Here is a 22263-nt window from a genome sequence, read left to right as displayed (position 1 = left end):
TCTCTCTTACCTGCCAGTCCCATAGTCGCTCAGACCCAACCAAGAAAGCACACAGAAACTTATATTGCTTATAAACTGTATGGCCGTGGCAGGCTGCTTGTTATCTACTTCTTCTATCTTAAATTAACCCATTTCTGTTAATCTATACTTTGCCACATGGCTCGTGGCTTACCAGTGTCTTTACATGTTGCTTCTCATGGCGGCGGCTGGCGGTGTCTCTCTCCAGTCTTCTACTTCCCAGAATTCTCTACTCTCTTATCCTGCCTATACTTCCTGCCTGGCCACTGGCCAATCAGAACTTTATTTACACAGAGTGATATCCATAGCACTTCCCCTTTTCTTTTCTTTTCTTTTTTTTTTTTTTAGGAAGGTTTTAACTTTTACATAGTACAATTACATATAACAAAACAATTATCAAGCAAGAATTACAGTTACAATATTAAAGAAGATATCCTATCTATCTTATATTTGTGAGTCTAAGGCTTTATATCTAACTTATCTTTTATCATAATTGAGGAAATTATAACTATCTAGTCTTCAACCATATCAAAGACCTCAGAAGGATATATTACTTGAGAACCAGGAGAAGGATGCAAGCAACTTTCAGGAGTCTTGCAGGGTAGACAGAGACAGCTGGCAGCCTGGACAGTCACATAATGTTCCTTTGTAAAGTTGGGGCATTTGTCTTCAGCCCACAGGGCTAGAGTCTCTCCGGCACTTCTCTCAGTGTCCTGTAGAATGTCTGGCAGTTTCCTCTGCGAAGCAGGAACCTGAAGGACCAGTTTGTCAAGCAAAGTTCAGTGGTCACCTTTCTATGGGTCCTGCACGTAGTCGATCAAGCAGTCCAGGCAAGAACAGTTTCTTGCCCAAATGGCTATTTTTGACAAGGTGAAGATAAGATATGAAGTATCTTCAATGCCCATCCTCGTCTCTGAAGTAAATCAGTGTTGCCAGGAGCAGACATGTCTCACTGTCCAGAAAGTCTAAATTTTAAAAATATTTTAAATGCCATATTCTGAAGATCTTTGAAGTATTTGAAGATTACCTATCTATCTGAAATATCTCTATGTATACCTAGAAGACTTAACTAACATGGCTATGAGTATGATTATCACAGATGATTAATTATTAATCTATTTTTAATTATCCATTATAATTTTAAATGAGCTATACAAACATAATACCTTAAACACGAGTAGAAATATATACAAAGTATAACAAAATTAACTTTAAGTTTGTATCAATAGACTAAAATCTATACCAATGTAAAACATTTTAAACAAGTTGTTGCTCTTTAGAAGTAAGTTCCTTCCTTAATCTACCCTTTTATCCTATTATATCTATATCATATCCCCTTCTCTTCTTTAGAAAGAGATTGCGTTTATAATCAATCTACTTTAAAGAAAAATATTGGTTTTTCTCTGTCCCACACCAGAGGACTCTTCTGATTTGGGACACAAGAATCTCTTAACCTTTTCTTTTAGCAATATGTCTGGGTTTAGAGAAGGAGTGAGCTAATTCCATCTCCAAAGCCAGCTTGATAATTTTGGGAATGTGGGCGTAGTTTTTCTTACTACTTCCTGCTGGAAGGGGGCGCTGTATCTTTTGGGGACATAAAGAAAATTTTAGGATTATGGAGTAGTCCATTAGGGTGAACCTCTGAGCAAGTTGCCTTGAAACCATTCTGGATGTTGGATCATCTGGGCCATGGTGTCATTGGAGACCTTTCAGGTGGTCTTGGCTGATCAAACCTGATGTATCTTAATCTGGAACAAATCCACAGCCTCTGGCTTTCTGTGGAAACAAAAGCAGAGACTCTCTTTCCAAAGCAACATATCCTTATATCCAAATTTCAAAGTCAAGGTACCTTTAAAATTTACATTTTTGTTTAACTCAACAGCTTTTATGATCAAATCTTTTTCTGTGGTTAAAAATCCCAAAGACAAGACAAACCAGATTCTCTGTGTAATATCCATCTTTGTAAGACTGAAACGCCCCTGTGGCTGCTGGCTCCACCCACCTCAGCTTCCCAACATGGAGGTGGTACAGTTTACTGCCAGCTCTGGGTCTGGAGCCATGTGTACTACCAACTATCAGAAGCAGTTCTATCAAAGCAGTGCATAGCCCAGAAACTTTTTTTCTTTTTTTAAACTAGCAAAGGCTAAATCTACCATGCAGCAGAGTGAAGTGTCGCTTGTAGACTCCTCATTCCCGCCACACGGCAGGTCAGACACAAACGCCAGGAACCCGCCACAGTAGCTCTGATACATCTCCCTCTTAACCATGAACTCCAGCCAGAGAGCGGCAGAGAGGACTGGGGCGGGAGGGACCAGGCAAGAACACTAGGAGGGTCAGGAGGCCTGGATCTTATTCAGGCTGTGACTTAGGACAAACGGTTTCACCTTGCGGAGTCTCAGTTTCGTTCACTGAAAAAGAAGGTGGCTGCAAGATACCATCTGCAACTGAGCCGGCTCTAGACCCAACATCTCCAATCCCAGCATGCACTGCTGTTCTCGGACATCAATCCCCCTCTGGAACCAGCCAGTATGTGTGGTGTCTTGAATGGCACTATTCAAATGCACGCAGCATAAGACATTTTAAACACTCTAAAAGCCACACTACAAAAAGTAGAAACAGCTGAAGTAAGTTTCAGTAAATTTTATTAAACCCAATATATCCAAAATATTATCATTTCAACATCCAATCAATATAAAAATCTTTGTGTTTCCATTCTTTTAGTTTAGTTTTTGTTTTTATGGTTTAGTACTTGGTCTTTGACATCTAGTGTGTATGTTTCACAATTACAGGATGTGTCTACATAGATGAGCCACATTTCATGCTAAAAAGTCACCTTTGGCTGACGGCTACTGTACTGGTCTACCAAGAAGGACCTCCCTTCACTCTGACCCCGTGAAGCCCAGGGCTGAGGACCAGCCTACATCCTTGGAAAGGCCAAAGTAACAGCAGCAGTTTGGGCTGCAAGCTCCTCCCCTGACTGCCAGGTGGTTAGGACTACACACAGACAGCCCTGCAGCATTCAGGACAATAACCAGAGCCCCATGTTGAGGATCTCGAGAGAGCAGAAAGACAAGCTGGGCACAATCAAGCCTACACATTCCGGGTTTCATAGCACAGGACCACACAGGTTGCCAAAAGCACATGCCCTCTTCAATCACCCACTTGTTCACCCTTCTGAGCACTTATGCATGCTCAGCTAGGCCTCAGCTCAGCAACCACTCACAAGAACTCTTCCTCGGGGCAGGAGAATGTGCCAACGGCCTCCTAAGTGCCCATGTATGCATGTGCGAGTCCCTGGGAGCTAAGGGCTGCCTTACAGATGAGAAGACTGAACTCTGCCCAACAATCACCCACACTGCAGAGCAGGGATGTGAGCCTTGCTCTGCAGCTTCAGAGCTTCAGGCAAACCTTCCCACCACTATCAGTCACCACTGTGGGAGGGGCTTGAGATGGAGGCTGGGAAAGAGAAAGAGCTAGGGAAGGATGTGAGGTACCCCTTGAGCAAGCCTGAAAAGCCAAGGGTCTCCTGGGGCAAAGCTGCTACAAGACCCTCCAGCAGTAACAGCTAAGCCACAGCAGAGAGGCCTGAGGAGGGCCTGCCCGGCAGCTAGAATACAGCGTGCCCAGGGAACAGGGGAGCACAGTAAATCGGCCAAGCCTGCAAACACTGGGCCTAAGTTTCCCTTCAGAAGAATCTGCATTTGTATCCTGTGGCCATGGAAGCCATTAAGGAGTTTTTCCTAGGGCAGTGAATGTCCAGATTCTCATTTCAAAGTCATTCTCATAAAGTTCATGAGTCACAAATATTCAAGAAGCTGGTGGGTGGAGTTCATCCCTCAAGCCCTAGAGTTCTGAGCCAATTTGGGTAACAATAGTGAAACTCCTATCTCAAAAGCAAACAAGAGAGGAATCCTTGTCAAGGGATTTCAACCCTTCCTGAATCCTTTTCTTTCTCCAGTGAGCTGGGGTCTATTTAAAAGCCATACACAAACTGACAGGGAAAGGCTATCATGGTTCCCAGGTCCTCAGGATTCAGATAGAATTCTAAGTGTCTGTCAAGTTTCCTCTTCTAAGGAGAAACTGTTGACTCACAGTTCCTAAAAATCAACCAGCAGAAAGCTAGCACAACCTCTTTGCAATCCCAATCATCCACTCTGACAGAGATCCGGCGTGGGTGGCCAGCTGAGGGCCGCCATACTGGTGGAACCAGAATGCTCTGCATTTACTAAGAAACATTCGAGACCTTTGTGGTCATCAAAAGAAAAGCTGAGGTTTGTCCCTTCGGCTCCCATCAGCCCCCTCAGCCCAGCCCCCCCCCCAGCTCTTCCAGCTCACCTGATTACCCAGTTCCATTTTCAGCTCTCAGAGCGCTGAGACTGGCCTACTTCCCATGCCACACAGGCAAAGGAACTTGGGCATTGTACAGACAGACAGCAACCAGGCCAACGGGGCACAGAGAGGGACCTGCCACAGTGTGTACCAAGGGGACATGGTGACGAGACAGAGTTAGCTGGACAGGTCAAAGGGTAGTGGGGTACAGTGGGTCCAAGAGAGCTGTGCTTGGCCCCTGGCATCCTGGAAAACTGAGCTAAGACTAAGAGGCACCAAGAAAGATCACATTCCCCGGAGATAAGGTCAGGCAGGCTCACTTTGCTCTCAGCAGTCACCTGGGTGGGTCAGAAGCCACATTCTGCCTGAATAGCAAAACGCCTCTTGCCCCATGGGAGGACCAGTGGGAGAGGATGGTCGACTACCTCGTAATTATGGCACCCGTGGGAGGAGCATGGGAGAAGAGGCATCTCTGGTTTCACTCGAATTCAAATACTGCGCTGTGGAGCAATTCTCCGAGGAAAGTTTCTCAGAAGCAGAAGGCCAAAGGCCACTCCACCAGATGTTTGTGAACCCCCAGCTCCCTTAGCACCCTCACCTGGAAAGCACCCTCTGCCTCTGTCAAGAAAACAGTGTTTCACGACACATTCCCTGCTCTGGAACCCCTTCTTTTTAAGGAACTGTTGCAGTAAGAGGTAAGAGAACTGTTCTGGGCAGCCAGACCTCTGTTCTGGGTAGCTGGGCCTTGGGCACCACTATTTCCACACTCCTTCGAGGCCCCTTCACAGTGGGATGCCAAAGGGAGAGTTCACAGGCAGCAAGCCACAGCTCACCTGCCTTCGCCACCCTCTCTGGAACGACGTGGGCCCGTGCCTATAGTGCCAGCTGGGGCTCAGCCCCCGGACACAATGTTTCTGCTTTTGTAGATGTGGACTGCGGAGGCCAAGGCAGCCAGGGTAGGACCACTCAGTCACGGAGGGCAAGTGGGTAGAGCCGAGAGAGTGTGGCCTTCTGGATCCGGCGAAAGAGCTGGGCCAGCTGGTAGAGGAGGGGCAGCGAAGAAGGAGTTGCTGTGGGGAAGGAAAACCTGCCATGAGTGCTTTTCCCTCAGCCCCTCCATGGTAGCTAGAAAACACATCTGGGCTTCCTGCTATTCGGAGCCTCCTCAATAACAAGGAATTTCTTTCTCTGAGATACGTTTTCTCCACTAGAATTACAATAACCTTAAATAATCTAGAAAGGAATCCAGACCTATTACATCTGAATCTTTCTGATACATACACAGACACTGGTGACTCTCAGAAGCCCACACCTGTGCTTCCAGGTGCGTCTCCCTTCCTTCTGAGGGCCCCTCTTCTTAAGTCCATGCTTAGGCCTATATTAAAATATTCTTATTGGGGCTGGAGAGATGCTCCATGGTTGAGAGCACTCGCTGCTCTTGCAAAGGCCTGGGTTCAGTTCCCAGCATCCACATGGAGGCTCACAACCGTAATACCAGTTCCAGGGGATCTAACACTTCTGGCCTCCAAAAGCACCAGGCATGCATGTGGTGCACGCACAAACATGCAGACTCATACATATTTTTTAAAGTCTAAAAAAAATGCTTATTAAGCCCCAGTTCTACTTCATGAGAAAAATAAATACACTGGGATCAATGGCTGCCCATGGGGAGAGTCATTTTGGGAGAATTTCACTACATTTTGTACCTTTCTATGTTTTTTCAGTTTGGAGCCTTACGACAGTATTACCTATTTTACCAGAAATTAACTACATTAAAAATAAAAATCTACCATTTGTTTATTTTCCTTGTTTAGATTACAGATTTAAAAAGCAAACAAGAAATAAACATTTCCATCTTTGTTTTGGTTTGATCTGGGTAGGCTGTTTTATTTTGTTTGAGACAGGGTCTTATGTAGCCCAGGCTGGCCCGGGACTTCTGCAGGCAAGGAGACTGGCCCTCTGACCTTTCTGCCTTCATCCCCTAAATTCTGGAAGCACAGGGATGTGCCACCACACCAGGTCTCACAGGAACCCTGGCCCCAGTACATACCAGGCAAGCATGGTATCTCAGCTCCTCCCTGGCCTCCAAATAAGGAATACACATTTCTTTCTTAAACAGAAAAAATACCCCAGCAGGAGCTTCAGCTGGGACTAGAGGTTGAGGCGAGGCTGAGCAACACACAGACCTGCCCCTCAAAATGGGGAGGAGCAGTGCTCAGGGCTGAGGACAGGGTTTGGTGGGTAAAGTGCTGCAGAGCAAGTGTGAAGGCCTTGGTTTGAATCCTGAACACCCATGTGAAAGCCAGGCACAGTGGGAACACACAAAGCCAGGCACGGTGGGAACACACAAAGCCAGGCACGGTGGGAACACACAAAGCCAGGCACGGTGGGAACACACAAAGCCAGGCACGGTGGGAACACACACAAGCCTGCCAGCCCATGGCAAGCTCCGGGTTCACTGAAGAGACTCAAAGACTAAAGTGGAAGGCCAGGGCTGGAGCTCAGTGGTAGGACATTTGCCCCACAAATATGAGGCCCTAGACCTAATCCCCAGTCCTGATGATGATGATGATGATGATGATGATGATGACGACGACGATGTGGAGAGTAAAAAAGCAGCCAACATCAACCTCAAATCCATGCTTGTGCACATATATGCGCACATGCACATACACACACACACACACACACACACACACACACACACATGATGCAGAGGGGGTGGAGAGAGAAAAAGGGATTTATTTACTCCTCTAAGGCTGGGGATGGAACCCCATGCTTCTTACAGCAACTGACCTGCTTCTTCCAAGTTCTATTTGCAGCCCACCCCTCCCCCCCCCCCCCCCCCCCCCCTCCCACCCCGGTCCTCCTCTCCTGAGGAAGCTCTGAGCGGCCCAGTGCACAGCCAAGTTCAAACGGCTTTCTGCGTCACCATTTAGGAGATGAGCGTTAATGACACAAAAGGGTTTAGGGGAAGTCATAAGGAATTTCTAAATTCTTATCACGCCTACAAAGCAGACAGTCGAGGACAGACATAAACTATACTTCCCTTTCTTAAATCTGTTTTTCCAGTACAGAGACTGTGCATGCCCCGTCAGGTGTGGCTGCTCACCCGACTTTTTCAGTGTTTCAGAAGCTGCCTGTGATTTTTCTGTATAACCAACAGAGCTGTCCAGAGGGGGCATTCCTGCTCTGAGTCCAGCAAAGGGTTAAACCAACTCTGACCACAGAAAAGGGAAGTGAGGAAAGCTAGGAGCTAAAGTCAAAAGTTGGCAGCTTTGAAAGCAAGCAAACTGTGGACTCTGGTCTAGTCACTTGGCCTTTCTGGTTATTAGATTTCTCAACCAAAAATGAAAGAAAAGGAATGGACTAAAATCAAGGTTTTTCATTTCCCCTTGGTTTTGAAAGTTGCATAATTCTATCCTAAGTCTAAATTATTGAGAAAAGTAGAGACTAACTCACAACTCAGAGAAAGTAAGGCAGAAAACCTGGCCTGGTGATGCGCACCTACATTCCCAGCATTTGGGAGGCTGAAACAAAACAGTTTGAGGACATTCTGTACTATGCAGCAAGGCCTTGCCTTTATTTTAAGGGGCAGGATATGTTTCTCAAATTGTGGTCCTCTAACGGTGGCCCAGTGTCTGCACATCTGGGTGATCACAAAATCAGGTGCCTTCCCAAGTCTCACTTGGGAAGCTCATCTCTATCTCAAGTGAAGCAGAAGAGACTAGGCACCCTGAGGCCCAGCACACATCAGCAGGGAAGGTTCTGTAACCAGAAGATCATTTCCAGTTATTTTCCCATACCTTCTAAAGTGCACCAGAATTTCATTTACAACTTCAAGGTCACACTAGCCATGAGACACTTGGATCAACAGACTATTTCAGGTGTTATGATGAGGAAGGCTTCCTTATCTTGCATTCTGACTAGAGATCGTCTCTTGATGGAGCAGAGGCCTAGGTGACTCCATCAACAGGGTGGTAAATGTTATCCAACTGCTCTCCTAGGTTCTAGGCCTGGTCTCTCCTTCCAGGTGAGGCTGACACTTATTCTTTATGGAAGAGGCTCAGAGAACAATGTCACAGGGGGTGGCTCCCTCCCAGCAGCACCTGCTCCCACAGGCCCAGCCGTAGGGGCTCTTCACTCACCTGGGTCAAACCGCAGAACCAATAGACAGAGGATCAAGGCGGCCAGGAGGCTCTTTCTGAAGGGCTGAGAGAGGAGGTGGCTTGACACAGAGCCCCAAAGCTGGCGAAGCAACCTCAGCAGTGACATCAACTTCCAGGAGAATGAACCTAACCGGGGGACAGAACATTGCAGGGTGAGTCAGGCAAATCAGCTTCCCGGGCTCTGAACCTTGAGCTGGAGCTGAAGAGTCAATCAAAATAGAACGAGAATGATTTCCTTGTACAGCTCATGAAATAGTTCAAAAGAAACCTCTGAAAGCTCTGAAAATAGCATTGCTTGTCTGGAGGTTTGGTTTGGCTTTTGCAATGCTGGTGATGGATCCATGACCTTGCAGATGCTTGGCAAGGATTCTACCACTGAGCTACACCCACAGCCGTCCAAAGACATTTTAAGGACAGGCTCTATGAAGACACAGTCAGCGCACACAAGACCCACTCAGCTGTGTAAGCGTGTGTCTGAAAACAGCCCCCGTATTTTACAGCATTCTTCATGTTACAAATGGACTGAGAAATAACTCAGAGCCTTACTAGTGACACATTAACACAGAGAAATGAAGGGTTTTAATATATGCAGTAGAGGATTCCAGACTGGGATTGTGAATAAAATCAGGACTACTAGTAGCCCAAAGACCAGTGGTGCCAGTCCTGACAGAAGCCCCTGGACCTGCCACAGAGGTTACGGTTGTGATGTTCATTGTCACGTCACCTTGGCACAGACTAGAATCATTTGGGAAGGAAGAATCTCTACGGAGACAATGTCCCCACCAGACCTGCCTGTGGCAAGCCTGCGGAGCATTTTCTTCATTAATTATCGATGTGGGTGAGCCTATGCCACAGGGGGCAGGACCATCCCTGGGTGATGGTCCTGGGTTCTAAAGTAAAGCAGGCTGAACAAGCCATGAGGAGCAAACCAGTAAGCAGCACTCCTCCATGGCTTCTGAGTCAGTTCCTGCCTCCAGGTTCCTGTCTTCAGTTCCTGCCCTGACTTCCTTTAACGCTGGATTATGATGCAGAAGTGTAAGATGAAACAACTGTCTCCTCCCCAGGTTGCTTTTGGCTGTTTTATCACAACAGAGACCTAACTAAGGCAATGGTGGATGGCCTGGCAGCCACCAGCAACTCCTGAAACCAACAGCCTGCTAGCAGAGAAGTGAGAAGACCCCAGCAGGTCCACAGAGAAGAGTACTTTGGAGAACAGGATTATAATTTCCTGACTAAAATAACAGGCTTCCATGTAAATTTTAAAAAGAGAAAAATTTAACAATCCCCAAGCTGTCTAAAGACAGAAGATGCTGAAGGAAGGTATAAAGCCAATTGTTTTCTAGTTCTGCTCTGAAACAGATACTTGGTCTCTGATGGTGGCTAAGTACATAAAAATATAATCAATGTGGAAGTAGGAAATCCAAAGTGAAACCACAACTTCTGTTCCGAATGGCTATTCAAACCATATAGAAGTTCGCTGAAGTGTATAGTCCTTTGGTCTGGTTAATTTTGGTGTGTTTTGTTTTTTGTTTTACAACAATTTACAATAATTTTTGTCATACCTAAACTTTTATTTAGTTTATTTATTCCACCACACAATAAAGTGATATCATAGCAACCTTTCTATAATAAAACACACACACATACTATTTCTTTTTTTTTTTTTTTTTTTGGTTTGGTTTGGTTTTTTTGGTTTTTTGAGACAGGGTTTCTCTGTGGAGCTGTGGAGCCTTTCCTGGAACTTATTCTGTAGCCCAGGTTGGCCTCAAACTCACAGAGATCCACCTGCTTCTGTCTCTCGAGTGCTGGGATTAAAGGCGTGCGCCACCACCGCCTGGCTTCACATATTCTTTCTACACATACACATATGTGGCATCCACACTGTGGGATTCACAACTGCCTATAACTCCAGCTCCAGGGCGATCCGATGTCTCTAGCCTCCATGGGCACCTGCATTCACACAGGCATATCCATACAGAGACACATACATAGACATAATTTAAAATAATAAAAATAAATCTTTAAAAAAGACAGAAGGCACACTCCGGAAGACAGGTAATGTTCTAATCTTGGAAGTATTCACACACAGACTGAAGGAATGGGAACCGAAAGGACTGAGGAGCAAAGATGGTTTGGAGCCAAAGGCTTAAGTTCCTGTAAGAGAACAATCCCACTCCAAGCCCCACTCCACTGCCTTGTGAGGATGCGACCAGAAGCCACTGGGCAGCACAACTGCACACTAATGAACAAGACAGACCTCAGCTGAAAAAACAAAACGTTCAAAAGCTCTAGTTAAGTGAAGGCAGAGAGGAGGCTGGGCACAAAGACCCAAAGCTGAAGGAGGTCATTTTTATTTCATAAATTACCTAGTTAAGCTGTGTGTGAATTAGAGCCAGCATGATGGAAGCAAAAATCCAGTGAGAGGATCTCAAGGAAATGACTAATCAGACACCAAAGAAAAGCAACTTTTCTTTCTTTCTTTTTTGTTTTGTTTTTTCAAGACAGGGTTTCTCTGTGTAGCCCTGGCTGTCCTGGAACTCACTCTGTAGACCAGGCTGGCCTAGAACTCACAGGATCTGCCTGCCTCTGCCTCCCGAGTGCTAGGATTAAAGGTGTACTCCACCACAACTGGCCCTTAATCCCAGCACTTGGAAGACAAATCAGGGCCAAGGGACCCCAGCAACACCTCCCCATACGTAGACTCTCCTTGCGCTCAAACTTCAGAAAGTCTAGCTTGGTTTGTAATGCAACACAGTGGTTTTCCATTCTGTGATGTAAATTCTTACGTTTCTAATCTTAGGAAAGTCAGGAAGGTACAGGGGACACCATGGGACCTCTTTGCAGAGGCCAGAGAGCCCTGAAGTCTTACCCTCCTGGCTCAGCTTCTGTTGCTCCTGAGAACTCAAGCGCTCCTGCGTACGCTGTTGCTTTGCTGTGTGGATGGCCTGGAGCACTTCTTCCCGCTGCTCCTTGCTCAAAGCTGCAGAGCCCTCTACTAGCCCCTCAGCCTCTGACAAGCGGCCCAAGGGTAGCAGCACCCGGAGCAGGTGGAGTTCTGCCAATGATCCATACTCAGGAAGACCCTGGTTGTCTGGGTCTTGGAGCCAGGCATCAACCACAGCCAGCACAGCTCCAGGCTCTTTCATTTTGCTGTATAAAAGGATGCTGTGTCCCCCAAACAACACAGTCCCCCAAAGAGAAGAGTCAGTGACTTATTCTCAAACCCACAAATTTCTGCAATCCTACCCTCCCAGGTCCTCCAGCCCTACCCTGTGGGACATGGACACTGTTAAGAATTAAAAAACTGGAAGGCTGAAGAGTTAGTAATTAATAGTGCATACTGCTCTTACAGAGGACTGAAGTTTGACTCATAGACCCATACTGGACAGCTCATAGCTACCTGAAATTCCAGTATCTGAGTACATCTTCTGGCCTCCAAGAGCACGCGCGCGCGCGTGCACACACACACACACACACACACACACAATTTTTTTAAATAATAAGTTTTTTTTAAGAATTAGAGATTGCTAACAGGGCATGGTGATGGTGGCTCATGCCTTTAATCCCAGCACTTGGGAGGCAGAGGCAAGCAGATCTCTGTAAGTTCAAGGCCAGCCTGGTCTACAAAGTTAGTTTCAGGACAGGCAAGGCTATTATACAGAGAAACCCTGTAGCATGAATCTTAAAAGGTATTACTAATAAAATCAAACCTGAGGCCAGGTATTGGGGTGAACTCTGGAAGATCAGAGAAGCAGAACAAACCACAGCCACCTCACCTCGCCAGTTCCTCAGCTGATCCTATTTCCTCAGACTGGAAGTTTCTGAGTCCTCATTCAGAATGGATCTCAGCTGAACTGCTGCTCAAAGGCCTAAAAGCTTAACCAGCCAAATGCTTCTAGTTTCTGGTCTTCATGCCTTATATACCTTTCTGTTTTCTGACATCACTCTCTGGGAGTAAAGGCATGAGTCACCGTGCTTGGCTGTATCCTTGAACAGATGGATTTCTGCCTCTGGAATGCTAGGATTAAAGACGTGTGCTACCACTGCCTATCCTCATGTTTAATATTGTGGCTGTTCTGTCTCTGACCCCAGATAAGTTTATTAGGGTGCATAATATTTCGGGGAACACAATACCACCACAAAACCCTGTCTGGAGGGAAAAAAATTTAGAGATTGAAGGGCTTGAGAGATGGCTCAGAGGTTAAGAGCACTGGCTGTTCCTCCAGAGGACCCAGGTTCAATTCTTAGCACCTACATAGAGGCTCACAACGATCTGTAACTGCAGTTTCAGGGGATCCAGCACCCTCTCCTGGCATATGTGGACTCAGGCACGCATGCAGTACAGACATACAATGCATGACGTGCATGCAATGCATGTAATACATGCAGGGAAAACATCCATACACATAATAAAATAAAACAAAAAGTAAAAAAAAAATTTTTTTTTTTGGTTTTTCAAGACAGGGTTTCTCTGTGTAGCTTTGAGCCTTTCCTGGATTTCGCTCTGTAGACCAGGCTAGCCTCAAACTCACAGAAATCTGCCTGGCTCTGCCTCCCAAGTGCTGGGATTAAAGGCGTGTGCCACCACCACCCGGCTAGGTAAAATACTTTTTAAAACAAGCTTTAGCTGGGCAATCCTGAGGATCAGAGTTGGGGGCCTGGCACCCACATCACAAGCAGGATGTGGTCCACCCACATCTATAATCCCAGCATCGAGGGGAAGAGACAGGAGGACCTCTGGGACTTGCTGGCTAACAGCCTAGCCAAGAAAGAACATGAGCTTCAGGTTCAGGGAGAGCCCCTGCCTCAAAGGAATAAAGCAGAGAATGATAGGGGACTCCAAGTGCCCTCTCTGATTTCCAAGCACACATGCATGTGCACCCACATATACACATGCACATATACCACACATGCGCGCGCGCGCGCGCGCGCGCACACACACACACACACACACACACACACACCACTTATACACATACCCACATACACAAAATAAACACCAAAAAAAATTTTTTTTAAGGATTAGAAATCCCCAGGAGGCAGCAGGAGGCTTGATGGCCCTGTCTTCTCATTAGCCTGCTTCTCTACTATCCTGTGAGCTCTTTCCTTCTATCCTACACCCAAATGCTGCCTTCCTCATCCTTAGCTCCTGTGGGTTGAGGTCAAGCTGAGGAGACCTGAATCTGAAGGGAACTGATAGAGAAGGAGGACAAAGGAGTCATGAGACCCTGCCTCAAGAGAGGACTTGGGTTCCTATACTGACCCAGTGTCAGCAACAAGGACCTACCACAGCTCCAGGACTTTGGGAGGAAGCTTTTCAGGAACCTGGTAATACTGGAGGACCCAGGACAGGACTTCTCTCCACCGATCCATTTCTGCCAGAGCCTGGATCCCCACAACACACAGGGAGCACTTCACCTCCACAACACTGTTGGCAGAAAGATTAAGGTCAGGTTTAGAAGGCCTTCCTCTCTCTCCATTCCCTCTTCCACCCGGGGACTGGTATCCAGCTTCCAACTCAGAGGCCACCACCCTTACCATTTCTGATATTTATTGGACCTACCCTCACCACTGGTCTCTTGGGCTGCCCTTCCTTCCCCCTGGAGTTAAGTTCTGGAAACCTTTCAGAGGAACATGAGCTATTGCTCTTTGCATCCAGGCGGAATCAGAATTGCATGAACTGAAAAGTAATCCTGTGGGAATGGCATACAGCAAGCATGCAGCCAACAGCTGTGCACTGAAGGAGAGTGGGAGTCAACAGTTTGCTTAGTGAGAAGTGGGCTTGGAGAGAGGCATCTGACTGGGTGTTCATGCGGGAACTCAGCTGGCCGTTTAGAATTATCTACGTCCAGGGGGCCATAAGCCACGCCCTCAACATTCGCGGTGCAACCTCCACCCGCCTAAAACCACTGATCTCCCCAGGTTTTGCTTCTCTGCTATCAACACTGACTATTCATTCTGCCTACTCCCTCCTGAGTATGCTCACACAGCTCTAAGGAAGGTTTACACTCCACACAGAAATGGTGCCCCCTGCTGCCAGAGGAGGACTATGCATTAGAAAAAGCAAGGATTTCCTAAAACTAATTCATCCAATCCTTAACCGGACCACATCACACTTCTGCCTTGACCCCCATTTTCCATGATCTGACAAGGACGGGAGTGAATAGGCCCCAAAGGAGGCCTCCTGCTATCTGCTTACTGAACCCCCTTACGACTGAACACTTAATATACATCCACCCTGTCCTTCCTCACTGAAAGAGTGAGCAAAGAATTGGCTGTGGCTTCCCCCCAAACTGTCGCATGATTTGCCTTCGTCATTGTACAGTGACCCTTTCTTCCTCAGTAACGGGTGCAGAATAAACAACCAGCCTCTCTCGGAGAGGCTCTCCTAGGGAAAGCAAGGTGTAAGGTTTGGTGCAATCTGGCAATGCCAGAAATTCTGAGACCGAGTTCCTCCCGCAAAAGGATCCAGAAAGGAACTCAGCCCAGCACATACGTGCCACTTGCGGGCTCCTCGGCCAGGCTCTGCCAAGCCCGTTCGCAAGTCTCTAGTGCGGCTTGGAAGTCTAGATGCACCACCAACAGGTCGGCCGCCTCCTCTAGCAGGTGCGCCCCGGGTGACGCGGCCGGAAGGGCACGCGCAGGCTCGCTGCTCCTCAAAGGGCCCCCGAGCCCTTTCAAGGGGGCTGCAGAAGTCGAGGCGTCGCTCTTCATAGCCAGCCTGGACTCGGCCGGGTCTCCTCACAGGTCAGGAGGACAGCTTCTCCGGAGACTCCTGGAAATCCGGCGTGGGCCCGGCAGATGACCTGCAGGCCTCGTTCTCTTCCCCTCCACGCCTCTCCAAGTCAGTTCCTAGGAAAGGACCGGGAAGAGGCTGGACCCGAGGCACAGCCTGCGCTCACCGACAGCCTAACTCTTGAGGGACTGGCCTGCCTGCATATAAGTCGAGATGCTGCCAAACGTCAGGCACTTATTCCTCCCGCCCCTCTACAAGTGCTGGAAGGACCCGAGCAACCAGAGTCACAAGCACACCAACAGAGCCCTACTCTGAATTTAAAGAAGCGGACACCTCCGCCTCCGCCGCTACGGCGCACGCGCGCGCCCTGGAGCGCGGGACTCTGGGAGTTGTAGTCCTGGCCTCTTGGCTCTGCGAAGCTTAGGGCGTTCAGACTATAACCTCGAACCTCTGGCACCCAGAGACTGTCATCCTCCATGGAGAACGCACCAGCGCTCACCAGCTTTGGGTTGGAAAAGTTGGGGCAGCTGAACCATTAGTGAAATCGCCTATGTCCTGTGAAAAACGAGCCTTCCCTCACTAACCGGAAGAGGCCGGTCGGAAGAAATTCCGGTATGGAGGTGGAGCTACCTGCGCCTTTATTCTGAACCTCCGAAAGGGTGAGATGAGGATGTCAACAGGGAGCGTAGGACAGAAAATGAAAGAAAACACCAAAGCTGGCTATTTCCCCTTCCTGGGTTCGATGCTTCTGAAGTGTGGCACAGGCAAAGTGCTTTCTGTGCGGTCTTAGTTATTTCTTCATCTCTATGAGTTAAGGACGATTATTACTCTGTTTTACAGTCGAGGTAGGTCACGCAACAAGTAATCCTCAAAAACACGGTCAAAAGGAAGCCTTTTTTGGCTGAAAGGAATGTCGGGGTGGAGACAGAACTGGTCTATGCTTTGTATTCAGCAGATGAGCCAACAAAACACAAGTGAGTTACATAAGCTCCTGGGACCCGCATTGTTTATGTAAAATAAAAATATCATAAAAACAAAGCCATACATGTGTGATGCAATTTTTCAATACAGTACTGGGACCAAAGTAAGAAATGCTAAGTTGCAGCTGTTATATATTGTTTGTTTGTTTGTTTGTTTGTTTGTTTGTTGAGACAGAGTTTCTCTGTGTAGCTAGCCCTGGCTGTCCTGGAACTCCCTTTATAGGCCACACTGGCTTCACTTGCACATGGTGCACATGCATACATGTAAACAAAACACTCACATAAAATAAATGAATCTAAAATATACATATTTCAATTTTCTACATTTGTCTGTGTGCCTACACATAGGTGCCGCAGCACAGGTGTGGAGGTCAGAGGACAGTCAGGTCTCTCCTTCTTCCATGTGTGTGAGATCAACCCCAGGTCACCAGGCTTGGTGATAAGCTCCTTTACCCACTGAGCCATCTCACTGGCCCTACACATACTTTTTGGTGCTAGTAGGTGGCAGACATTGTTCTAGACGCTGAGGGTCCCACAGACACCAAAGACAAAGCCTTGGGGAGCTTATATCATAAGGAGAGGAAACAAATAACAAAAAGAAGCAATGCTATTAATAAGCAAGTGCACATGCCTGCAGACCCAGCTACTCCTGCAGTTGAGATGGAGATTATTGTGAGGCCAGGAATTGGAGACCAGCCTGGACAACACAGAAAGGCCCCTGTTTCTAAATACATACATACATACATACATACATACATACATACATACATACATACATACATTTAAGCAAGTAAAGTACAGTCAAAAGTGTTGTCAGAGTAGGAAGAGAAGGGAGATGGGGCAGCCATGGAGAGACCAGCACAATCCATACATTTACCTTTGTTTTCTAACAGCAAGTCCAGAGACAGGGATAGAACACACAGAAAATGTGGCCTTTTTGCTCCACACTGGCCCTTGTTGTTGGGGGGGTCAGTATTTGGAGCATCACCTTTGGGACCAGCATATTCTCTGTGTCATTGTGAGGAGACCTTCTTCCTCAACAGACAGTATTTATTCCCCTGCAGAAAACACTAAAACAAAGCAGAGATCCAAAATGTTCCATCAGCTCCACCTCCAATTGAACATCAAATGATAAAGATCATTAGTAATAACATAATTATGGGGTTGCAAAACATAACAGCTCATCCATTTCTCAAACGGAGTTTGTTTAAAAAAATTTTTTTTAATGTGGGTTTGCTGCATATTTGTCTGTGTATCACATGCATGCCTGGTACCTTCAAAGGCCAGATGAGGGTGTTGTATTGGATCCCCCAATAAATGGAGCTCCAGATGTTTGTGAAAGTGGGTGCTGCTGAAACTCAAACCTGGGCCTCTGGAAGAGCAGCAAGTGCTGCTAACCTCTGAGTCATCTCTGCAGCCCCTCAAACCGAGTTTTAAAATGTGCCCCAAAACTCAGAAGAGCAGGAATTGGGAGAGAGCTCAACTGTTGACTCGGCTGATGATGAGCTGCAGGCATGAGGACTTGATTTTAGGTTCTCAGCAGCCACATACAAAGAAAGAAAAGAGGTGCAGTGGCATACACTTGTAATCCGGGCCCTGGAAGTGGGGACAGGAAAATGTCTGGTTCTGACTGCCTACCCAAGATAGTCGAATCAATGGGCTCCGGGTTCAGCGAGAGACCCCATCTCAAAAGATACATCGAAGGGCAAGAGAAGAATGTCAACCTCTGGCTGAGCATGTGCACACAGACCAAAAACAATCAGAACTGGGGATGGGAATTTAGCTCAGTGGTAGAGTGCTTGCCAAGCAAGCACAGGGACTGGGTTTGATCCTCCGCTGGGGGAAAAAAAAAATCAGAACTGAAAGAGCAGAAAAAGATAGAACACACACCAAAAAAAGTCAAAATCAAAAAAGAGACAGGGAGAAAGAACATGTCGGCCAAGTGAGATTGCCACCAAGTAGAGGCAACCAGCACTGTGTGACTGAGGCCAGAAGTCTTTCTACTTCCTAACAAATTTCTCACTATTCCAGGTCTGTCCAGCAGATGGCAGAGTAGCCTTTAAAACAATCTTCCTTATCAGAAATAAATTTCTCTAGTTAGTGATACAGTAATCGGAATGAGGTCAAGATATTTAAAGCAGGAGTGGGATGTGCTAAAACTCATACAAAAATAAAATTGTGTCATTGTGTGCTAAATGCGTGTGTTAAAACATCGCAATGAAGCCGGTCGGTGGTGCACCCGCCTTTAATCTCTGCACTCAGAAGCCAGAAGCTGTGAGTTTGAGGCCAGCCTGGTCTATAGAGGAAGATCCAGGGCAGGCACCAAAGCTACGCAGAGAAACCCTGTCTCGGAAAAAAAAAAAAAAAAACCAACAACAACAACAACAAAAACCAAAAGAAAAAAGAACAATGAAACCCATTATTTTGTACAATTAATACACATAATAAATGTTAATAAAAAATAAGCATGTGCTTCATTTATTTGTTTTCCTTGATCTTCAGCTACACATATGTGGCTTCATAGTTGTCTCTATGGTAACACCTAACCCCTAACCTTTGGCAATTATGCCCACAAATTGAGTCCTCAACACACCACTGTTGTGACCCACTGTCCCCTTTTTCTGAGTATGCCCAGCTTCTCCAGTGCAGATTTATCAATCCTAAACACAAGCCAGTCTGTTCTATGTATGTGAGAGTGGACATGTATGACAGACTACACCTGGCCAGTCAGATTCTTTCCTAACTCAGGGCTCTTGGTATAGGATGTTTGGAAAGTACCCACCTTCCTTTCATTGGCTCATCCTTGAATTATAGCGAGGAGTAGAAATAAGTATCGTTCTCCCACTCAACAAGGCCTGAACGGAGTCAGTGTCTGTATTGGTGGGATTATCTCACTGTGGGAAAACCAGTAGAGTTAAGAAGACACCCAGTGCCTGCCTGTGATGTGGTGTTCTTCCTTCTATGTGGCATTCTCAGGACTCAGCCAGGGCACCTCCTCACATGCAGGTGCAGCTTGGTATCTAGAGAAGGAAAGTGAAACACTGGTTAAATTCTTGATTCTGTCTGTGACAAAGCTGCCTGACCTCCACCTAACCATCCAACTTTCCTGTGCCTCTTCCCTGAGGATGTAGATGCTAGCACGTGCCACATACAGTAGCTATAAGCATCAGGAGATTGGGATAGCCCATTGAACCTCCAAATCTGTGGCATCCTTCAGGCCAATAACTGGCATCATATACTCAGGCTCAAGCAAGGAACAGAATGCTCTTCACCTCCAGGCTCTAGAATCTGTGTAACCTTACATTTAGAAACAAGCTGTCCTTGAACTTGCTATGTAGCAAAGGATGGCCTTGAACTTCTCCCTGCCTGTCTCTCCTGAGTGCTAGGATTATAGGCATATGTCACACAGCCAGTTTATATGGCAGTAGAGATTGAACTCGGGGCTTCATGCATACTAGGAAAACGGTCTATTCACTGAGATACATCCTCAGCCCCAGAGTTCACCTCTAGCTAAACTCTCTGCGCAAAGTCAGAAATGTTCACATCTCTGGTCAGCCTGACCTGTCATGCCAAGAAACTGTCTCCACAGCTGCTCACTCAAACCGGTTCCAGCCAACCGTAGGTCCTCCGTACAGGCACTCTACAGGCACTAGATCCCACTAAGCAGGGACCTTTGGCCTGGTGAAAGCCAAAGAGGTAAGTAAGGGCAGGGTGGAGACAATGCTTTCCCAAGACTTCAAGGGCGTGCCTCCTGGCTCCAGACCTTCCAGGCATTTTTATGGCTCTTTGATAAGCCGAGAGTCAAGGTTCATAGGAGAACTCAAGGTTCCTGTTTTCTCCTCCCCATTTAGATGCTGTGGGAGTTCAGTTTCTGTGCCTAGCAAGTGGTCACTATAGTTGTAATCCTGCAGGGGGCATTATCAGGATGATGTCTCCGTTTATGTAGCATGGCATTGACTCTGTGCTGGGTGCTCTTCAGAACGCTGAAAACATCACTCATCTTAATCCTCGGCATTATGACGGGGGCCCTTGTATCATCCTTGTTCTGTAGATAAGACAGTGAGATACAGAATGCTGAGTAACTTGCCAAAGTCCCAGGACGAAAGCACAGCAGAGAAGGACTAAACCAGGCCTTTGGGCCCCAGAGTCTCCTTCGTACCTGAGGATATCACATCAGCTCCACAAAACCCATGATGTTTGTCTTATTTGTGCTTGGCAACAACGATGTGAGGCAAATAACACTATTACCAAATGGAGGGAAAGGATGTCATTATATTTTAATTTTAAAATGGCATTATCATTGTTGCCGTTGTTCCTTATTGTTTCTGCTAAAGCTTAGACTCTGCCTCAGCTCCAAATCTTTATCTTCGATGGCAAAAGCTCCAACTTAAGTTTCCCAGCATTCCCTTGGCTATTCTAAATCCAATACCAATAAACCAAAACAAAACAAACATACAAAGAGCCATTAATAAGCAGGTATGGTGGCACACACCTCTAATCCAAGGACTCAGGAGGCAGAGACAGGTTGATATCTGAATTTGAGGCCAGCCTGGTCTACATAGTAAATTCTGGGTCAGCCAGGGCTACAGGATGAGAATCTCTCACAAAAAAAAAAAAAAGCCATTTATAATTCTCTTCATTCACCTTGAAGATACCTGAGGTGTTCACCAGGGAGCCCCCAATCAGGAGATCTTTCTTCACTGACCCATAAATCAAGAATATCTATTCAGAAAAGGTGACCTAATCTCACAACAGAAAGACAGCTGTTTGGAATACGGAATACATGCTCCTGGGACAGGTGTTCAGCCTGACCCTGCTGTCAAAGGTGTAAAATGTTCTCCTCTCTCCACCAAGTTCAAGTTCATTATTCCTTCCTGCAGACTCCCACTCATGCTCAGCTTCTTCATGCCTCTCCCATACATCTTTCCCAATTTCCATGTTTCCTTTGAATTCCGTCATTCCCATATTTGCATCCTTCCTAAAGACAGGTCTCACTCATGTCTGGATCCCTGCACTCCCCAGCATGCTACAAAACAGCAGCCCTGCAGGGCTCTGGAGGGACCTCTCCAAACGGTTCTCACCACCGCATCTTCACGTTGGAACACCCTCGCTGGAGAACCCAGCTCCTGAGAAAAGAGAAACATCTACCCAACCTTCAAGAGACTGAGGCAGGAGGATCAGGAGCTCAAGGCCAGCCTGGCTGTAGCAAGACTGCCTCAGAGAGCAGGAAGGGATGTTTTAATACTTTCCAGACTTGGCTACCCCGCCTGCCTTCTTGCCTACGAGTGATTTTCAGTCTCCTTTCTGGAATAGTTTTTTCTTGTTTTCTAGGAAACATCTAAAAGTCTATAGCTCTGACTCAGAGAGCTTTGGGGTTGGAAGGAGCCTTACACTACAGTCAAGGAAACCACGGGTGTCTGGAGATATATATATGTATATGTATTAGCTAGATGATAGATAGATAGATAGATAGATAGATAGATAGATAGATAGATAGATAGATGATAAATAATAGATCTCCAATAACAATTCTGTTTCCGTTCATTTCAAAGTTACAAGTGACTCAGCTAAGCTCCAGTCTTGTTGATTTTATTTCTGTATAGCCAAGGCAACAGGATAATCACCCACCCTGGGATTCTTTCTGCAAACCTCTAGGAGGTGCCATCATGTATAAATGACCCAACCGAAGTTGTGCGGCTTGACCATGGTGGGAGGGGGCGCAACAAGGACTTTTGGTGCTAAAGTCTTAATGCACTGGGCTCTTCCTGAAGGTGTGTTTAGGTGTGTGTGTGTGTGTGTGTGTGTGTGTGTGTGTGTGTGTGTGTGTATGTGTGAACCACAAAGAGCCATGTCTCTTGTTCTCAGTGGGGTATGGCATCCCCACAGACAAGCTGTCTCCAGGCACATACAGACTTGCCTATGGAAAGTTCTCTGGGGAGAAGATTGTCATGCACAGTAGGCATGCTGCTGTCATCCCTTCCATTTTTGTATCCTGCTGAGGAGCGTGCTTGCTCCTGGGCATCTGGCTCCA

The 22263-nt window shown here is 46.7% G+C and overlaps 1 protein-coding gene across 2 annotated transcripts; it reads right to left on the bottom strand.

Annotated features, from left to right (window-relative positions):
* Positions 1-2225: 2225 nt before the first annotated feature.
* Pex26 (peroxisomal biogenesis factor 26) lies at positions 2226-15598 on the bottom strand. Of its 2 annotated transcripts, XM_036182100.1 has the most exons (5): positions 15013-15598; positions 13804-13944; positions 11386-11681; positions 8496-8642; positions 2226-5417 (listed from the first exon to the last, which is right to left on the bottom strand). In XM_036182100.1, exons 1-5 carry the CDS (start codon positions 15228-15230, stop codon positions 5314-5316), a joined length of 906 nt encoding a protein of 301 aa, XP_036037993.1. In that variant the 5' UTR covers positions 15231-15598; the 3' UTR covers positions 2226-5313. The 2 variants fall into 2 exon arrangements, with proteins under 2 accessions (XP_036037993.1, XP_036037994.1); XM_036182101.1 differs by lacking the exon at positions 11386-11681 and having other exon boundaries at positions 5357-5417.
* Between the last annotated feature and the right edge of the window lie 6665 nt (positions 15599-22263).

This window comes from Onychomys torridus, chromosome 3 (assembly GCF_903995425.1).
Source record: "Onychomys torridus chromosome 3, mOncTor1.1, whole genome shotgun sequence".
NCBI classification, from domain to species: Eukaryota; Metazoa; Chordata; class Mammalia; order Rodentia; family Cricetidae; genus Onychomys; species Onychomys torridus.
Note: the sequence above shows the minus strand (reverse complement) of the source record. Positions and strands in the feature narration are given on the sequence as shown.

Coding starts and splice junctions, on each gene's coding strand:
- Pex26 (XM_036182100.1), bottom strand. CDS start 15,230: ATGAAGAGCGACGCCTCGACTTCTGCAGCCCCCTTGAAAGGGCTCGGG. Junction 11,682..13,803: donor CCCAAAGTCCTGGAGCTGTG/GTAGGTCCTTGT, acceptor TGGGGGACACAG/CATCCTTTTATACAGCAAAA. Junction 8,643..11,385: donor ACAGAAGCTGAGCCAGGAGG/GTAAGACTTCAG, acceptor TCCCCCGGTTAG/GTTCATTCTCCTGGAAGTTG.